This window comes from Hirundo rustica, chromosome 2 (genome assembly GCF_015227805.2).
Source record: "Hirundo rustica isolate bHirRus1 chromosome 2, bHirRus1.pri.v3, whole genome shotgun sequence".
In the NCBI taxonomy this organism is placed as follows: Eukaryota; Metazoa; Chordata; class Aves; order Passeriformes; family Hirundinidae; genus Hirundo; species Hirundo rustica.
Window position 1 is genome coordinate 4,235,217 of NC_053451.1, and position 18,506 is coordinate 4,253,722.

Genomic DNA, 18,506 nt, shown 5'->3' on the forward strand with positions numbered 1-18,506 from the left:
AGTGGGATGTTACCCCGTGAAAGCCCTGCTGAAAACCCACCAGGCAAAAGGAGAGCTCTGCAGGTGCTGCCAGGAGATGAGGTGCTGGTTACAGCCCCTCAGGGCTTTTGTGGGGTTTCTCTGCGAGCTCTTGTGTTCTTCCTTTCAGAAGCCATCTGTGTCATGGTGTGCTCCTCCTGAGCCTCACCAAATCCAGAAACCAGGTGCTTCCCTGAGGGCACCCTCAGAGACCGCTCCTCATCCCTCTTCTCTAGGGCGCATGCAGGGGGCATCTTCCTCCAGCCACCTTTAGGATTTTGGGGGTCTCTGTATGCTGTCCAGGCCCTCTGTCCTAAAGCAAATGGGCCTGTGGGTCAGGAGGAGAAGGGGAAGTGTTCCTGGGAGGTTTTCACGGAGAAGTGAAGCTTTCCAGCTGCACACGCGAGCTGCCTTCCGCTGTTCCGGAACACCCTGCTGAAACAGGGACTTACACAAAATCCTCGCTGCTTCACGATGTGTTTGAGTGCTGGGGATGAAAGTGTTGGCAGTGCATGTTATATAAATACTGCAAAACGAGGGTGGCTCAATAAAATCCCTGCAAATTCTGGAGAAGGGTGTGTGGTCAACAAGTTTGTTCTCCAGCGTGGTATCTCTCAGTAGTGAACCTCCAGTCAGGAAATAGAGGTTGTTGCTTTGTGCTAACAGGAAAATTGCTTAAGTGTCTACTTAACAGAATAGATGTTTTCTAATACTGATTTTTTTTTTTTTTTATTTCTTCATCAAAAATGCTGTAGATTTATTTAGCACAACAAAAGAATTGAATTTGCATGGCTTGATACTGTAGTTGGATTCTGCATTACAGAGCTTAATTGTCATGGAGGGGTGGAGGTGGGAATGTAATAGATATTTCTGGAAAGTTTTAGCTAATGCATGCATCATGTGTGTTATTGCCTATTAAAAAAGAAGTCAGTATTATAATGCTGTTCAGTCCTTTGGTTGGAGAATATTTAAACTGGCCTTTTTGCAAGTAGCCTGACAGCCATAAATTTCTTCTTTGAAAATTAGTGGGAGCTGGAAATTTACCTCCCTTAGCTTTCCTAAAAATTCCAGCCTCCATTTTAAAGAGAATAAAACCCTTCCATTATATGAAGTCCTGGAGATGGGTGAGAAGATGGGGCAAAAAAGAGGAATGTTTGGGGACAGAGTCTGCAAGTGTGGATAAACATTACCCTTGGTTGATTTGTTTCCACAGGACTGTGGCATTCCAGAGGTGGAGTTCTGCCTGGCAGCTGGTAGTACAGAGGGACTTCCCATCTGCATACAGGGTGCAGTTGCCAGTTTAGAAGAACTGGATGTTGAGAAAAACCCTTACATAAGAGTCAGATCAGGAGTGTGAGTACTGAACCTTTTTAACAGCATTTTGCCAGCAGATAGAGGAGTAATATCAGGGGATGAAACTCAGTCAGCAACATGAACAATATTTAGGGGGGTTTGCTAGAAATCAGTAAACATACATTTGATATTCCCAGCCCTACAGGTCAGCACTGTGCTCTGTGGGCTCTTAGTTTGAAGGCATTTTTTCCTAGTTGCTGGCAGAAGTCTTCAGTTATTCCATATTGGAGTGGCTTTATAAATAGAGGAAGCAACTCAGCTATAATTAGCTTTTATTTCATTGGAGAGCAGATAGTGTCTCCCAAGTCACCCACCCTTGTTACATACCCTTGTTATATAGTTACAACTATATAACACTGTGGCTGAATACCAGAAAATGAGTGTTACCTCATCCAGGCATTTCTTAAGCTACAGCCATATCCTGACATTCTGGAGAGAGGCAAAATGATGCAGAATGACACAGGTCCCTTGGGTAGCACAGAACTTCCCCTGTTGAACAGAATGGGCTCTTGTTCCCTGGGCCAAAACCTCACAGTTCCTGAACTCTGGGAGTTGTGTGGCTCTTCCCATAAATAATTGCAGAATGACATTAGCTCTTCTGTTACAAGTCTTGCCTTTCCACATGAGCCAGGTCTTCCTTCCCACAATCTCCCAATGTGTCTGTGAAGCTTGGGGTGGTGAAGGAGTTAAAAAGAGAATCCTGTCTTAGTTTAAACAAAACTTGGTAGTTTTAAGACAATCACTTTCCATATGGCTCCATGCCTCTTCTCCGTTCCTTGTGTGGTCTCCTAAACCTGTGTCCAGCTTCTACATTCCGCTTTCTTTTGGATTTAAACAGTCTGAAGGACTCCCAGCAAGTTTAATCCTCACATCAGAATTGCAATAGCTTTCCAAATAATTGTAAATAATCTTACCTTAATAACTTCCTCTGAAAAAATGACATGGGATTGATGTAAGAAGCCTTTTAATTCATAAGGTGATAATCTTAGATAAAATTCAATGCAAACCTCTCATCCTCAGTACTGACCTTTTTACTTGTATATATACTATAAGTGTGTGTATGTATATATATATATATATATACTATAAGTATACTTATATAGAGTAGCAAGCTGGCTTTTTAAAGTGAATGAACAAATGGGTGATTTCCTTCTCTTTCATTCCTGTTTAGCTTGGACTAGGAAAAAGTCTCCGAGATCTTCCTAGCAGTGATGTTGCCAGCATATTTAAATACAGCTTTGGTTTGATGTGCTGTCCAAAACATTATCCAGCTCTTATGAGTACAAAAAGGAAAATAATTTTAATCAGATCTTTGTATTTGGAATCTAATTAATGAACTTACTGAATCATTTTTCCTTATTGTTCTAGATGGCTTGCTTATTCAGACTTGAATTATAAGGGAGAGATGACAGTTTTGGAAGAGTGTGATTCCCCACCTGAAATCCCTTCAGCAGATGTAAAATCTCTGCGTCCCTTAAGAATGGTAAGGACTTCACAGTTCCCTGATAATTATGTGCCTTCCTTTTTTTTATTGTTGCTTCCCCAAAGGTTTTGACCTAAACACAACTTGGGCTCTGATGTTCGTTCTGGTTTAATCCTCTGTGATGTGTTTGCTTTGGTCACTGTGACTGTTGGGCTTCTGCACCCCCCAGTATCTTCCTGGGAAACTACTGCTGTTGGGAGGAGGTCAAGTAAGACAGAAAGGCTCTTCATTTTATTGCATCCACCACCAATTAATTACCCAAAAAGCCATTCTGAAGTTTTTGATTTTCTTTTTTTCAGCTGGGCATGGAAGAGCAGATAAGGAGTTTATTACCCAGTAGGATTTCTCTGACCACAGGTTGCACAGAAATCTGGGGAGGTGCAGCTGTTTGTTGTGGTGATAGACAGCACTTGGATCTGCATGTGAGAGGGATGGGAAGGAGTGTAACACAAATTTTACATAGCAAGCCCACAGAATGACAGTTGAAAAGCCATAAAGGACTAAGATCTAATAGCTGTCTCTTTAGTCACTCAAGTGAGGTCAGTCTCTTACTCCCTCAGAGAGCATCATTCACTCACATTTCCAGAGAAGATGCATTTGTTGTATTTGCTCTTTGACCATAAACATGAATATGTTAGACTCTATTTTCTCTCTGTCCTGCTGTTTTCTCTCTCTTCTAGTGTTGCACCATTTGTGCTTTAGAAATTTGAAACACATACAGCAAAGCTTTACAAGTTAATTTTAAAAACTGGTCCGTATCAATTAGTTTAAAAACATGCAGTAAGTGTTTACTTTCGTTTTCTGGACCACAAAGGGATATTTTTAAATTGGTTGCATCTTAGAGGTCTGTCAGTGTACTGATTTGTTTGTAGGTCAGGTTTATAGTGTGCCTGGCCTTTTGAAATCTATGGCCAGCACTGAAAGTGCTGAGTATAATTGCAAAGACTTCATGCTCTGATAGTGCTATTAAATATGTCGGGGTAGAACTTGAAGTTTTATTTAAATAACTGTTTTCCCCCTCCATCTGTATTTAGGGTGGACTAAAGGTGCAAATGCCAATGAATGTCAAGGTAAGCACAGAGTGCATTGAGGATAAAATATAAGCACATTGGGAATATGAAATCTTTATGCAAGCTGCTTTCCTTTTGTTTGGTGTGTGATCTTTGGTAATTATTCAATGCTTGCTGCTGAAGAAAAATTCCCTAATGCTGTCAAGTTCGCTTAGTGTTTGATGAGGTGTAAAAATACCAGTAGTTGGTTTTTCACGTATTAAGAGAATGTGAATTTGCTATAAAGTGAGTTTTTCTGACCTGACACATTAGTCACTGTAATGATAAAAGGATTGGGGGAGATTTTCTCATTTAACATTCCAAGTTTAAAAAGAAAGGGAGGGGGAAGGGAGGAGGAGGAGAGGAGAAGAACCCTTCCATCATAGCCCCTATTCCAGTACAGGAGTTGTGAGTGAGACCATGATCCTTCTGTGATCTGAGGAGCTGAAAGCTGATCCAGTGCTATTGCTCCTTTATCCTCCTTCTGTAAAAATGTTAACACTTTAGGTAACTTTTAATTATACAAATACCTGCATGGCTTGGGTGTTTTTCTGATAAATGCTGCAACAGATACCAATATTGTTAATAGCTGATCAGTGTGATTCAGCAGATGAGGAACTTGAAGGGGCTGTTAACTGCAGTCATGGAAATAACTTGAGCAAAGTACAGGGAGAGGCTGCTTGTCTACTTTTAAAGGATTAAGCTCAACATTGTGTTTTCTAGATAATAATATATGAGAAAACCCACTTTGGAGGATGGTCCAAAGAGTTTTCAGAAAACATCACTTCTGTCCCAGCACTGTTTGGTAGTGAAGAGGAGTTTCAGGAAATTGGATCACTACGTGTAATTGGTGGAGTGTGAGTATATTTCACTTTTCTATTTATTTATTTTAAAATACAGAAGCATAATGAAATAATTAAAAGTGCTAACCTAAGGGATGATTGGAGTCTTCCAAGAAGGAAGCGTGTTTTTCTTTTATTATCAGCTCTTCAATTATCAGCCTTCCAAGCTAAACGTGTGAAAGGTGTGAAGTCAGCGTTTGCCATTTGGATGCCAATAAATTAGGCTGCTTCGTTCACACAGAGCTTTAATTTGTATTGCTTTATACTTCTGATAGTCTCTACTTAATTTGCTGCAATGACCCTGGGTAGGTGTGGTCAGTCTTCAGTTTGACATCTTAATACCTCTGAAACCTGCAAACTGTTTTATTGTCTTAATGGTTTTCTTCTGACAGCTGGTGCTTGTTACCTGGCATTGGGAATGTGCTGTTATTTTCACTAACTGAGGCACTGGATGGATTCTGCGTTGCCCTGCCCCCCCTGTGTCACACACACACACAGGGCTTTGTCACACCTGTGGATGCTCTGAGATAAAATCAGCACCAGCCACCAACCCCTCATGTTCCTTCCCCCTCTCCCAACAGGACAGGACTGTCTGAGAGCAGGCAGGATGCTCTCTTGCTTCTGCCGAAGACTTCAGTAATAAAACAGTTTTCAGAAAATCTTGGGTTTGTTTCCTAAGGGACTTTCCACTTCAGCATAGAAATGGAATAAGATACATCCTTTCAGGCTGTTGTCAGAATTTTATGAGTGCTAAATTCAAAACAATTGTTAATACTCAAATAATCTATTCATAAGTGCATTGTGTGTTCACTATCTTGGAAGCCTCAGATTATTAAAAATGGTTGCTCTGTCTGTTGTGGCAGCTTTTATTTTTAGTGCTGTGGTAACCTAAACAGCTGAATTAATGTAAACCAAATGGTGCTAAAAGTAAAGCTATCCCTGCCTGCCAAATTTCACTGCCAACAGAATTTGTACAGCAGTTCTAATATCTACAAGGGAGCTTTAATGAAAGAAATGCTTACAAGAAAAAAAAGAGGGGGAAGCACATTTTAAAATTGACATCCATTAGAGATTTGAAGTTGATACGGAAGCACATTCTTTTAACTGAGCCTTATCTGTTTATTCAAAATACTTGGAAAATTTCTATTTGTTTACTGCTAAAACATATTCCATATGCAATACGGTTCATCTCTTCAATTTGCTTGTCTGTTTATGTGTATACATTTTTAGATAAAAGTTAAATATAAATATAAATGTAAATATATATATATATATATATATATATATATATATATATATATATATGAGCAGGTGAAATCTTGTTCTGCTAAAAGTGGTTAATTTTGTCACCAGCTCCAGCAAGGGTAGGGTCTCGTCATTTATTAGCACACTGAAGAGATCCACTGCTTGTTTTTTTATCACTGAAAGTTTTGGCATTCAGCTGCATCCTGGGCTCTGTGGTAGCAAATATTGCTGTTGGGAATGTGGCTGGCTGAGAGGAGGTACACAGAGAAGCATTACATAAATCAACTGTTGTTGGATAAAGACTCACATGGCAGGGATTTTGATGCACAAAGAACACTTCATGGGTGCCTGTTGTGATCCCAAACAAACGTTGCTTTGTTCATTGGCTGGGTTTGTGATACTCATTTTAGTGGTTTTGGGGTGTTCCCTCCTCCCTTTCTTTGTTCGAGAAAATCATGTGTGCAGTTGTTTTGCCTTTACTGACTTCTCTCTCTTTCTTTTGTTGTTGTTGTGGGGCTGCCACAGGTGGGTTGCCTATGATAAGGAACGCTACAAAGGCCATCAGTTCTTGCTGGAGGAGGGAGATTATGAGGACAGACACTCCTGGGGGGGAACTGACGGTGCCCTGCTGTCCTTCCGCTTCCTTCAGGCTGTGAGTACCCCCCTGGATTTCATACAAATCATGCACAGCTCTGTCCATAGAGCAGGGTTATTCTCTGTACGTGGTCCAGCTGCCTCGGGTTTGGCCATTGCAGCTTTTGCCCGTGTTCCTCCTCGTTCTTTTCCTGCTGGCTGAAATCTAGACTGCGCTAAGGAAGAAGCAGGTTCCGAACAGGCTTTGTGAAGTTCATGCAGAAATTGTACCATGCAGAATTCCTTGTCTACCTGCCAGGTTCTCCAAGCACCTCAGTCCTGCACCTCGAGCTGTTTGAATCTCCCAAATGGAATCTGCTTGAAAGCGTAACGTGCCTGAGTGTACAGAGTAGTTCTTGATTAAAACAAAAATAGCTTTTCAATGCAGCAGCTGTTGCAAGCCTTAAAACAGCATTACCCTCTGTCTGTGATTTTTCTGCCAGAAAATTTTGGCAGCAAAAATAATCGTGGTAAAAAAAAAAAAAAAAAAAAAAAAATCCCTGCTACTAAAATGTGTTTAGTGGAGGCAAGGATGAAATAGTAATAAAAACTATTTGTAAGAGTCCACTGCTGGAAGCAAAGTTAGACTTTTTAGCGATGGGGAAACATGGAATTAGAACTTCTTTATCATTTCCTTTGTTTTGGTTTGGGTTTTTTTGTTTGCTTGTGTAAGGGTTTGAAGGGTTTTTTATTGTAATGGTAACTCTGTGACCATTAAATACAGCTGCAAAGAGTAAGTTCTTCTGAGACTAAGATTGTTCACTCTGATATTACTCAGTTTTGGATACTCAGATTACTCATCTCCTCATCTGAGGAGATGTGATATTCCTGAGCCAGGAATTTCGTGGAAGTTGAAGACAGGCATTTAAAGCAAACTCACTGTCTCAACAGCCATTTTTTTTTTCCTTTTAATAAAAAGTTAATGTGAGCCCAGGAGAAGGCCATACTTAAATTCACAATTTGCAGGTTTGTTTTTCATGACAGACACCTAGCAAAAGCTGCATTTATAATCAGAATCTATCAAAATAAAGATAGGAAAATGAAGTGAATTCAAGAAAAACATCCTCCTCTAAATAATTTATTTTTAGCTTTCTGAGAAAAAAAGTAGGTAGGAAATTTCTTCAGATTCTCTCATGCACAGAATCCTATTCAATTACTGAATAATCTTAGTTTTCCTCTCTTTCCCAGCTGTATGTAGGATACTTGAGCAACTTAAATTGATCTTTTTAGATTTTCTTCTTGGCAAAGGACATTAATATAATTCAAAATCATGCATGTGGGTAGCAAGAGTGAGCTTCCATGTCATCAACATTTAATTTAACTTGCACCTAGAACTGTCACGAGGCTCAAGTCATTAACATTTTAAAAACATGTATCATTCACATATCAGCATATATCATTCCACTGGCCCTATAAACATGTATAAATATTTACCTATTGATAACAGAAGTGGCAAGGAATAATTCCCCTCAATTTGTTGCATAACTGAAGGCAACCAGCTGCTTGCCAATGAAATGAGTAATGGCCCTGGCATGGTGTTGTGTGGCTGGACCAGCAGATTGCCTCCCTCTCAGCCATGTGCAGCACACAGGGCAGTGCTCAGGCTGGCCATATGCTCCCTTTGTCACTTCGTGTACCGTACTTAAGGACAGGATTTTAAAAATATTTTAGTACCAAACGTTCGGTTTCACGGGGGACCTGGGCAAAAATCCAAACTCTGTGTGCTTGAGGCCCTTCCCTGCACAGCAAATGTCCTGGCTCTTCTCCCTAAGCTCAGGAATCCTGTCAGGGGAGGCAAGGTAAAGGCTGAATGGTCTCAGAATCCACAGGGACTTTGTTGCACGTTCCCTCTCCCCGGCACTCGTGTGGGCACACTGCAAGGGCTCTCAGCTTCTAGCTGGCTGGAATATTCCTGCAGTGAGCAGTCACCAGGGCTAATTGGGGGTTCAGGGGGTGTTTGCGAAGCAGAGATAAAAAGATCTTGTGGAATTGTTTTTTCCAGCTGTTGCCAGCTCCCTGTCAGCATCTGTGTTGAACACACCTGAGTCCAGTGCAGAGCCTGCTCCTGAGGGTCGGCAGCAGTCTGGACTCTGAGCGGCTTTGGGGGACAGTGGCATTTGCTTCTTTTCTGCAAATGCCTTTCAGGCTGGGGATTGCCCATGGCTCAGTGAAAGAGCAAAGTTTCTGAGTACGTTGCCTTCAGAGCTTTCTCACTAATGTTTTCAGGTCTAGAATAATCTGCCTTGGTCTGAAGATCTCTTCTTAAATTTTTTCCTGTTGCTTGTTGTAAGAGAAGTTGTAGTGGAAGTTCAGGCAGGAAAGAATGATGGCTGAATTTGAAAGATGTTTTAAATTTAATTACAACTGGGGATATATTTCAGTATTTTAAACTTAGTTAACGAAATTATTTGTAGATTTGATCTTAATGACTTTTTGTCATTACTCTTAATTTCTAGTCTATAATTGAAATACTTGCAAATGGTTAACAGTTCAAATAAATGAAGGGAAGGAAGTGGTCAGCGCTGTAAGAAAGCCAGTTTTACTACAGAATTTGTTCCATCACCTTTTACTGTCCTGTAAACAGTGCAGAGGAGTTGTGCCACGTCAAGTGTTTGTTCTAGAATTGGTTGCCATTATTCATTGTGATTGTACCCTGCAGAAAGACATGGTGTCCTCCAAAGAGCCTGTTCGATCAGGTTCACCTGGCCAAATTAATCTGGATGCATGCTTGGTTTGGCCTTAATTTCTCAATGGGTTTTGATAGTTATAAATCTTTGTTTTCTCAGTGTTTAGTGTAGTAATACCCATGGTGGAGGCCTCATATGTTAGTGAGTCTCCATCAACCACATTATTTGCCTGACAGAAATTGTTTCTTGTTTGCGAGACTGACTTAGTTTCAATTTATAACACTACTGAATGATTGAGAAACGCTGAAATTGAGTTCATGCTTTCTGTTAAAAGTTAGAGGAGTAAAGTGAATGGGTTGTTGTTTTCTGTTTGCCCAAGCAGCGACTGAACTATGTGCTTAAAATTGCTAAGTGGTTAAAAAGCTGAAGATTTGAAACCCAAATTCAAATAATCTGAAGCTGTGCGAGAAACTAAGCTGGCTGCAAGCACAAAGCAGTGTCACACAGCCATGTAAGAGAGAATGTGACAGTCTTGAGCAGGATTTATTTATAGCTAGAGTGGATGTATCCAGAAAGCCCCTTGTGCTGGAAAGGTGATCTTGCCCAGGCTTTTCCTCTCCATAATTATTGCCATGTTGCTTGGAAGGGATGAGGAAGGAGAAGTTTAGTAAAAAACTACAGTCGTGGTCGTGCTTGGAGTAGTTATTTGTGAGGCTTTTGGAAGATCAGTGCTAAACTCTTTTCTTCTTAGCTCTTCTCCTTCCCACACAAGCATCTTTGCACTCTGAGCCATCCTCAAAGAGGAAAGGATGGTGCTCAGGGGCAGCAGGCTCTTCCTCTCTCCAGTGCAAACGCCTGAAGGCCATATCAGATTGTCAGACTTCCAGTTATTCCGGAACTTCAATGCCAAAATATCCCATAAATACCCACACCAGGGAGCCAGGTCCCTTCACGGCTCTCTAAAATGCTTTCTTTCTGGCTACAACTCTTTCCCAAAATGTTTTCTGTTGTGAAGAGTCATTGAGTGGTGACAGTCTTCTAACTCCTGTGCTGCCTCTTAGGATTTCATAGAGTCTTCAGTGGCACTTTTCCAGTCTGATGATGAAGATGGGAAAGCATTGGACATCATCAATGAAGAAATCCCTGATTTGGAGCAGGCTGGATTTGGCCCTGAGACGAGGTCGATTCTTGTGAAAAGCGGCGTGTAAGTCTGCTCAGATACATGGGTGGGACCCTTAAACATCTCTGTGCACATTTGGGTGCATCTTCTGACAGGCTGCATTCCACATGGTACAAGTGGTAAATATTTGGAGAAGAAAAGTGTTTCTTTAAAGTTCCTTGGGGGGGTAGAAGGGAAATAATAATTTTAGTTTTCTGTAGCTCTCGTGCCTACACCTTGATTTGGATCTGAGTGTTCTCATTCACAGAAAAAGTTTGTGATGTGCCCCCAGAGGAGTTTCATGGCAGTAATACTGAAAAGATATTTTAGATATATTAAGAATTGATATAACTTTTGGACAAGTAGAGCATGTCCAGAAAGGATGAGATGCGCTGCATTTGTGATAAAGTCAGACTGCTGGCACTGAAAATTAAAATAATTTTTATAGAACTGTAAAAGCTAAGGCATAAAAGACATTAAGGAAAAAGAGCACTGTGGAATCATGTGGGTTTCAGACATTTAAAAGTAATTTTTAAAATGCACTATTAATATTGTCATAACTACACTAATAGTGATGGGGATCAGGCACTGTGAAGTGAGGAACCAGAAGTGCTTATGTAGGGATTGGTGATTAGTGTCTCTTGAGGATTAGGTGCAAGAATGAAAGGCTGAGACTCAGTTTGGAGAGGAGGGATACAAATGAGAGCTGCAAAATCCTGAAGGTGGTAAGATTAATGCAGTTCCCAGAATCTTGTATGACAACAGTTGGGGGAAATGCTTTAAAGCAGATTTTTGATGTGGGAAGGAAAAAGTTTTTCCTACACCAGAGGCAGTGAACTTGCTGCTGAAGGGGCTGTGGTAGCAGAGAGCACCAGGTGGTTAGAAAAAAAAAGCATTGGATAAATTAACAGCAAACAGATTCACCAGTGGATGATAAAAGTAGAATGGGTAAGGACATGCCCTGTTATATCCCTAATGTTACAGTCCCAGTGCTGAGTGAGTGAGAGAGGAATGCACCACCAAAAGTGGGTGATTTAGTGGTGTTTAACTATCCCCCATCTGCTTCTGCCACTGCAGGGTTCGAGAGACCTTCTAGTGGGGGTTTCTTTCTTCTTAAATTGCAGCAGGGAAAGCAGGGTGAGAGAAGCTTGAGCTGCCAACTATTGCAGGTTTTTGCTCTTTCTCATCAAGTTTTCCTTGGTTACTTCTCTTTCTTCTTCCACCGTTGTTCCTAAATCCAACTGGAAGAGCTGTAAGAAAGCCCTTTCTAGGGGGATGCCAAACAGGCAAAGATTCAATTAAGAGAGATTTAAAAAGTTATCAATTAAATGTCTTTCCTCTGAATTTCTGAGCAGGGCATCATCTCACAGTGAATTAGATGGGAAGGCAGACACACAAAATCTTGTGTCTGTCAAAGTAGGGAAAAGCAGAAAATCAAGTGTATGACAGTTTTGTGCCTCTCATCAGGTTTAATGTCTGCCAGGTGGACATTCTGTTGTGCTTGACTTGCTGTTATTGTCAAACTACTCAGAAAAATGTGATGTTTTCAGTTTCATTTTTGTGTCATTCTCCAGGTGGGTGGCATACCAGCAGAAATACTTCTGTGGAGAACAGTATGTGTTGGAGAAAGGAAAATACAAATGCTTCTTTGACTGGGGAGGATCTAGTAAAACCATCATGTCAATTCGACCTGTTAAGTTGGTGAGTTACCAGAATTTAAGGGAAAACCTTAAAAGAAGTGAGACCTTTGGAGTTCAGAGCTTACCATAATAATTAAACAGGAGACTCCATGTTATAACAGCCTGTCTATTTGCTTGGAAGCAATTTAAAGACCCTCGTGGAAGTCATAGTGAGTCAGTTCAGGATGGAGATGTAAATGGACACTGGATCTTTCTGTCTTTCGAGAAAATTGTCAGGGAAACTTCATAAGAAGAATTTCCCTTTGGCAGACTGCATACATGGAGAAAATAGCCTGGCCTGGAAAGATTAATTTGCCTTAAAACATGGTCATTTATAATACCTACTTGATAACGTATATAAAAATACTTGAGAATTTATCTGGCCTGTGTTGTTGCATAATAGAATTCTGTTGGGGTTTTTCCTCACTTTTATGCTAAAATATTTGTACTAGATACAGTGAATAAAGACAGGAAATATTTTTAATCCATTATTCAAGCCAGGGTAGTGCCAACTCACCCAAACAGATTAGCAGTGTCAAAACCCTAATGCAACACAAAGACAATCTTCAGTCAGAAGCATTAAATGATAATAAGTAATAAATTATTAATAAGTAATAAATTACAGGAATGCAAAAGGAATACTTAAACCTTATTTTGAAAGGCACATGTTGAGAGAGGTGTCTTCTATTGGTTTCAATTCTGTCTATTTTTTCAAGAAACAGCCTCAAAAGTAAACACAGAGACATTTACATGGACTCCAGTGCACATTATGGGAACTAATTAATGCTGATGCAAGTTCTCTGTGTGAAGGCGTTGAACAATCAGGCAGGTAACTGTGAGCTTGCAGGCAGCTCATGGCAGAAATTGGGGAAGAGAATTACACCAAAAGCCTGGGAAGTTTTTTTTTCCTCTGCTCCCTGTAAATTTGCACTTTACAAATTTCAGGCAATTTGGCATATGTCTCCTAGGAAATTAATTGTAATTAATGTTGGGGTTTTCTAATATGCGTGTATGTGTTTATTACTGCAGGAGCCCCTTGGGATGAATGAGCCTCCACATTTGGTATGTTGGCATTACATAACAGTCTCTAGTACTAAACTGCACTGAATAATTAAAGGCACACAATGTCGCTTCAGATGGTATCTCAGTAATTTCAGGTGATACTTTGGTATTGTCACCTCGCTACAGCAGATCAGTAATGGAGGAAAGCAGTAGATGGATAAAAGTAAAGTCTGCCGGGCATTCTGCTCTTTGCTTTATTCTGGATCTTACCCTTTAGTATTCTGTCCCCAAAAATGCAAGCAGTCCAATAGGTTTTGAGTGACTTTGGATCCTTATAGCTATTAATTTTCCTCTTCTTCCCCTCTTGTTTCTGGAAGCTCACCATCTCATCCATTCATCCTTCTCTTTATGGCAGATTTTCTTTCCTTTATTTTGCATTGCATCCCATTTGTCACTCCTGTGTTTGCGTGAGGTGACGATGAAAATACAAACTGCCAAAAACCGAACTGCACATTTCAAACCTGTGGAAGCTGGGTATTTTTAGTCTTGGATGCTGGTAGTTCTGCTTTCCAAAGTCTTACAAGCAGGTAGAGCTGCTCTTTAAGATTCCCTTTTTGTTACAGTAACATCAGAGCTTAACCAGACACATCCTGAACATGATAAACCTGTGATAAATCTATGATGCATTCTGACAGTTTCCCTGAAAGTTGTGTCTTGGTGATAACTTACTAAGAGAAATTAGTCCCTGTAATTCACTCTTAGTCTCAAAAATAACTTTGTTTAAGGTCTTAAAAGTTTGGTCCTTACCTTACAAGGTTATGTTCCATTAATGGACCTTTAAATTACCTTTCTGAAACACAAACCTGCTCTGTGTTCATCGCCGTGTGTGCTCTGTGTCCCCTGCAATGTTCTGTCCCAGCAGGGCTCTCCCCCTGTCCAGCATGAGTTGTGTGATTGATCTTTTTCTGTCCTGCTAGCATGGGTGATGAAAATATGAGTGATTTTATTGCCCTCTCTGACATGCTCTTAATTAAGCAAATTTGGGAAAGTTTATTTTGAGAAACATGACTTATTTTCAGACAAAAGATATTTAGGAGCTCTGTGGTTCTGTTTCAGCAAGTAATTTTAAGTATTTTGTCATCTGGACACAGTTTCTTCCTTGCTTGGATGGGAAATGTTGTGCATTGTGTTACTTAGCAGGTGGACCACACCCTCCTTTTTCTCCAGTTCTACAATTTTATGATTAACCCAGGACTACAGGAAATGTTTCCTGTCTGAAGACATAATTGGTGTATTATTTTAGCCTTAAACACTGACTTCCTGCCCGACCTATTCACATGGCAGTTTGCAGCCAAATCCAAAGACTTGCAAGTCTGTGCACCAGAGGGCCTTGGTAAATGATACCAGATAAAATAACTGATTCAGGTAAAGCTGGTGGGGTCTAAACAGTTGAAGATCATTTTATTTCCATCTCCAATTCTTCTGTTTTTTTTCAGGATGTCCCAAAATCTGTTCTTTGAATGTTTTATTCCAGTGTTGCAGACCCTTAAGATCAGTGCAAACCTTTGAAGTTTCAATAAATTGTGCTTTACAGGCTTTTTATTTCCAGAAATGTGAAAAACTTGTGTGCGTGTATATGCACAGACACCTTTAAATATTGACACGTACTGGATTGTATTTTAGCTCTTGTGGTCTTGAATAACAGTCTTAACACCACTCGTGAAAAAATTACTGTCCTGACTTAGCACAATCCTGCTTTTCATAGGATTCTGCCTTGGGGCTAGGGAAGAAAGAACATATTTCATATCACTACATTTCTTCTAGGAGAGGAAATATTTTGAGTCATTTTTAGTGGGAAAACATTTAATCACTTCAGATAAGTAAAAGACAGGCCCCTGGATAAATGCCAAGAATTTCACGTTCAGAGTAAAAGAAAAGTTTTCTTCATGAAAAGCAATCTCTTAGTTTGGGACCCTTGAGCGTGGTGCATGTGAGCTGGCAAATCCTTAAACATCCTGATGTTTGACCCTTGAATAAGTCATTTATTGGTTGTCTTGAATGATTGAACATTCTCCCACCTTTACTAAGCATATGTCTGAACTAATGGAACTGTTTGCACTGCCTTATATAAGAGTGTGTCTTTTTTTTTCATTTCTGTTCTTATCAGAAATGGAAAAGCAGCAAAATTTTCTTAAATCTCTCAATAACTCCCCTGACCTTTTCAGCCTGCCAAGCTTCCTAATAAACCAAGCACACAGAGTGTAAAAGAAATCACCAACTCTGCAAAGCCATTCGTTTCATTTATTAAAATAAAGCTTTGCCCAGCAAGAACAAAGCCTCATCCAGCAGCAGGTGACTTGTACAGATGATTTAGGAAGCAGAGATAATTGCTGTGCAGCCCTGCATTTGTACTTTAATACTCTATCCGTTGGATTTTTGGGAAGTGAAAACTCACACGGTAATGTCAGACCCTGACAAAGTGGAGATGGCTGCAGTTGGGGACTAATTGCAGTGTTTGCACTGAGGAATCGCTGCTCCACCCCATCTTTTGTCAAATTAAGACCCTCATTCATTACCAGATAAATTCTGTGTTAAAATGAGTCGTGAATCTTTTTAAAAAGCCTTGCATAGCACGTGGCCTATGAAAGAAAGGCAGTGTATGTATATATATGCCCTTCTGTGAAGAGCTTGGAGATGAGGGGGTAGAAAATACAGTGTAATTACAGCTTAAATAGGTGCTTTGTGACATAGCAGTGCAGTTGTATTTACAGAAAAGTCAGCTACACTTTATTCATTTTATTGTAGCTGATCCACGCTCTCCAATTAGCTCTCATAGCCTGCAAGGCCAGCTTAAGCCTTTCTTGTTCTTTCTAACAGGAAACATTCATTTCTTTTAAAAACATAGACTGAACTTTTCCATAAAACCATTTGCTGACACTTGTGTTTGGCCTTCTCACTCTGTGCTGGCAGAAGCACTTGATTTCTTGTCTTTGGCAGGAAGCTTGGCCAATTTGGGGCATGAAGGGGGAAGTAGCTCTTGCAACAGCCATCGTGTTTTTCTTCCATTACAGAATATGAGCTGTTCTCTTGATACACTTAAAATTTTCATTTTTTACAGCCTCTCTTTCAGGCTTCCAAGTGAAATCCATCTCAGTTTACATAGTGGCATTGTACAGAATTCTGGGTGTCTTTGCTATAGATCATGGCCTACATCATACCAGGGTTTCTTTTTGTTTTGGTGGGGGCTTTAGGGGTTTTTGATGTGTGTTTTTTTGGTTTAGGCTTGTTTCAGGGTTTGTTTTTTTTTTGGAGAGCTGGGTTTGTTCATTTGGGCTTTCTGTTTATGTTTGGGCGATTGTTTTTTGTCTGTTTGGTTTTTTCTACTTTACTGCAACATTTTGAGGCTTCTTGGGTTTTTTGGGATGAACTGATCACATCTTACTGGTGGGGTGTGGTTCACTCTGACTTGCAGTTCTTTACCATGACATGCCAAAGCAGCGTGGCTGAATTTCAGAGGTCCCCAGATCCCTCAGAAATCCTCCTGCTAGTTCAGAAATGAAAAGCCACCTACGACCACTGTGGTCACAGATTTCAGGGCACTTAGTCCATAGCAGCTCTGTGTCTTTGGACCAGCATTTCCCCCTCCTGCTTTGAGCACTGGATTGCTGAGCTGTAGTGAGAGTTAAGCTGCAGTTCAGGGGGAATTTGGGTGGATTTTTGCCTGGGCCCCCTCCTGCTGCAGTTGAACTTGTGCTTGATCACTCTGCCTGAGTTATCTCTGACCTCCTGTGCCAGCCCAGGGATGACAAAATACTTGATATTTCTAAAAATATCCTGATTTCTAAAAATAAAGCAGCTGTAGAAAATGTAAAAGATTCTTTGAATGACAATTCATTCAATTAATTGTATCTCTGTGAATCGAATGCGTGTTTCTCTGAGAGTACAGCTTTCTCTGTTTACAGTAATGATAATGCCTTCATTTTCCTTCTAGTCATTGGTTTTGTTTTGTTTTGTTCTTGTAGCTCAAAGCTTTCAGTAACACACATTTCCAAGGAGCATGTGTAGATTTCACAGCAGAAGTTTCTGATTTTACATCATTCATACCATGTTCTTTTAAGGTTCTCCGGGGATGGTAAGTGTCTGTTGTTTTACATGCCATCATTTTCAGTATTGTGAATTTTTTTTTTTTTAATGTTACAAAATTTCAGACAGCTGAAAGCACATAACACATGCCCATCATCTTCCATCACCATGTCTTAGACCCTTTGTCTTGCAAGGCATCTCAGTAACTCTCATCCTGTCCTTGGTTTGGGCACTATGCATTTTGCTCTCCCTGGGGAAGGTTTGCACAGTTACTGTGACTCTTTTTTTAACTCCAGTTAGGATTTATTCCAGATTTGGAGAATTTTGGTACAGTGGAAGTCTCTGAATTCCACTCAATGTCATTTGACTCTGGAGCTGAGGTTTCTGTACCACACAATTTGATTTGCTCTATAGCCTTTCGAGTCACCTTACTTTAATCTTGCAAGAACAATGAAAAATTTTTATTCCTTTTGTCTGTCTTGGAAAAAACTTACTGTACATAAGCAGCTAGAGCAGCTTATCTTTTTCTGTTCCATTATTCTTGCAGTTGGCTCCTGTGTTACGAAGGGGAAACCACTGACAATCACTGTGTGCTGGAAGAGGGCCTCTATGTTGACCTCAGTTCCTGTGGCTGCCCAAGTGCTACAATCAAATCCCTCAAGCCTATTCAATATGTAAGACTTCATTGGGGGAAAAAAAATAACATTTGGGAACTTTTTCCTTGTCAGATGTCTGAAGTGAGTACTTGCCCTGAACAAACTCCCAGTTAGGGAAAAGAGTGAGGTTTGTTTTCTTGGCTCACGGGGTTTTTTGGGTTGGGAACAGGTCAGGCTGTGTGCGCACTTGCACTCGTAGCTGCTCTTGGGTGTTCTGGGTTTAAAGTTGTTTTTTTTTTGACAAGTGAGACACGAGATCCTCCATGGCGAGGGGGTTGCACAGGAATGCATTTTGCCCTCCAGAACAAGAGAGAAGTTTTTATACATCCCTTGGTAACCCTGCCCACAGGACGTACAAATCTGCGGTCTTGGTGTGATGTCTGTGCCTTTCTTCCACATCTTGGCGTGCTCTTATGCAGAAGCTCATCAAAGAGCAGCTGTAACCCTGCTGGTAAAAGAGAAGCAAGTGGCTTCTCTGCCCCCTCCTCTCTAGCACTGGCCACCAGCTTCTCCAAAACTCTTCCTCCTTCCCTGATCACAGGACACAAACTCAGCCTATGTGATGTGTGTCCTTCAGTGCAACTCCTATGAAGCTAAACTTCTGTGATTACTCAGTTCAGCTTTTTCACGTATGAAATCCTTTTTATCGTTTGTGAGCAGTTTTAAAAAGAAAAGCA

The 18,506-nt window shown here is 40.5% G+C and overlaps 1 protein-coding gene across 1 annotated transcript in view; it reads left to right on the forward strand.

The window, feature by feature from the left end:
- The window catches only part of CRYBG3 (crystallin beta-gamma domain containing 3), an 80,391-nt gene that overhangs the window by 48,606 nt on the left and 13,279 nt on the right, over positions 1-18,506 (forward strand). Inside the window, exons 8-17 of the mRNA XM_040057209.2 lie at positions 1,232-1,371; positions 2,740-2,854; positions 3,889-3,924; positions 4,627-4,760; positions 6,516-6,642; positions 10,312-10,454; positions 11,984-12,110; positions 13,118-13,150; positions 17,113-17,222; positions 17,721-17,847. Of these exons, the coding sequence (XP_039913143.1) occupies positions 1,232-1,371; positions 2,740-2,854; positions 3,889-3,924; positions 4,627-4,760; positions 6,516-6,642; positions 10,312-10,454; positions 11,984-12,110; positions 13,118-13,150; positions 17,113-17,222; positions 17,721-17,847 (1,092 nt within the window). The remainder of the gene's footprint in view (positions 1-1,231; positions 1,372-2,739; positions 2,855-3,888; positions 3,925-4,626; positions 4,761-6,515; positions 6,643-10,311; positions 10,455-11,983; positions 12,111-13,117; positions 13,151-17,112; positions 17,223-17,720; positions 17,848-18,506) is intronic.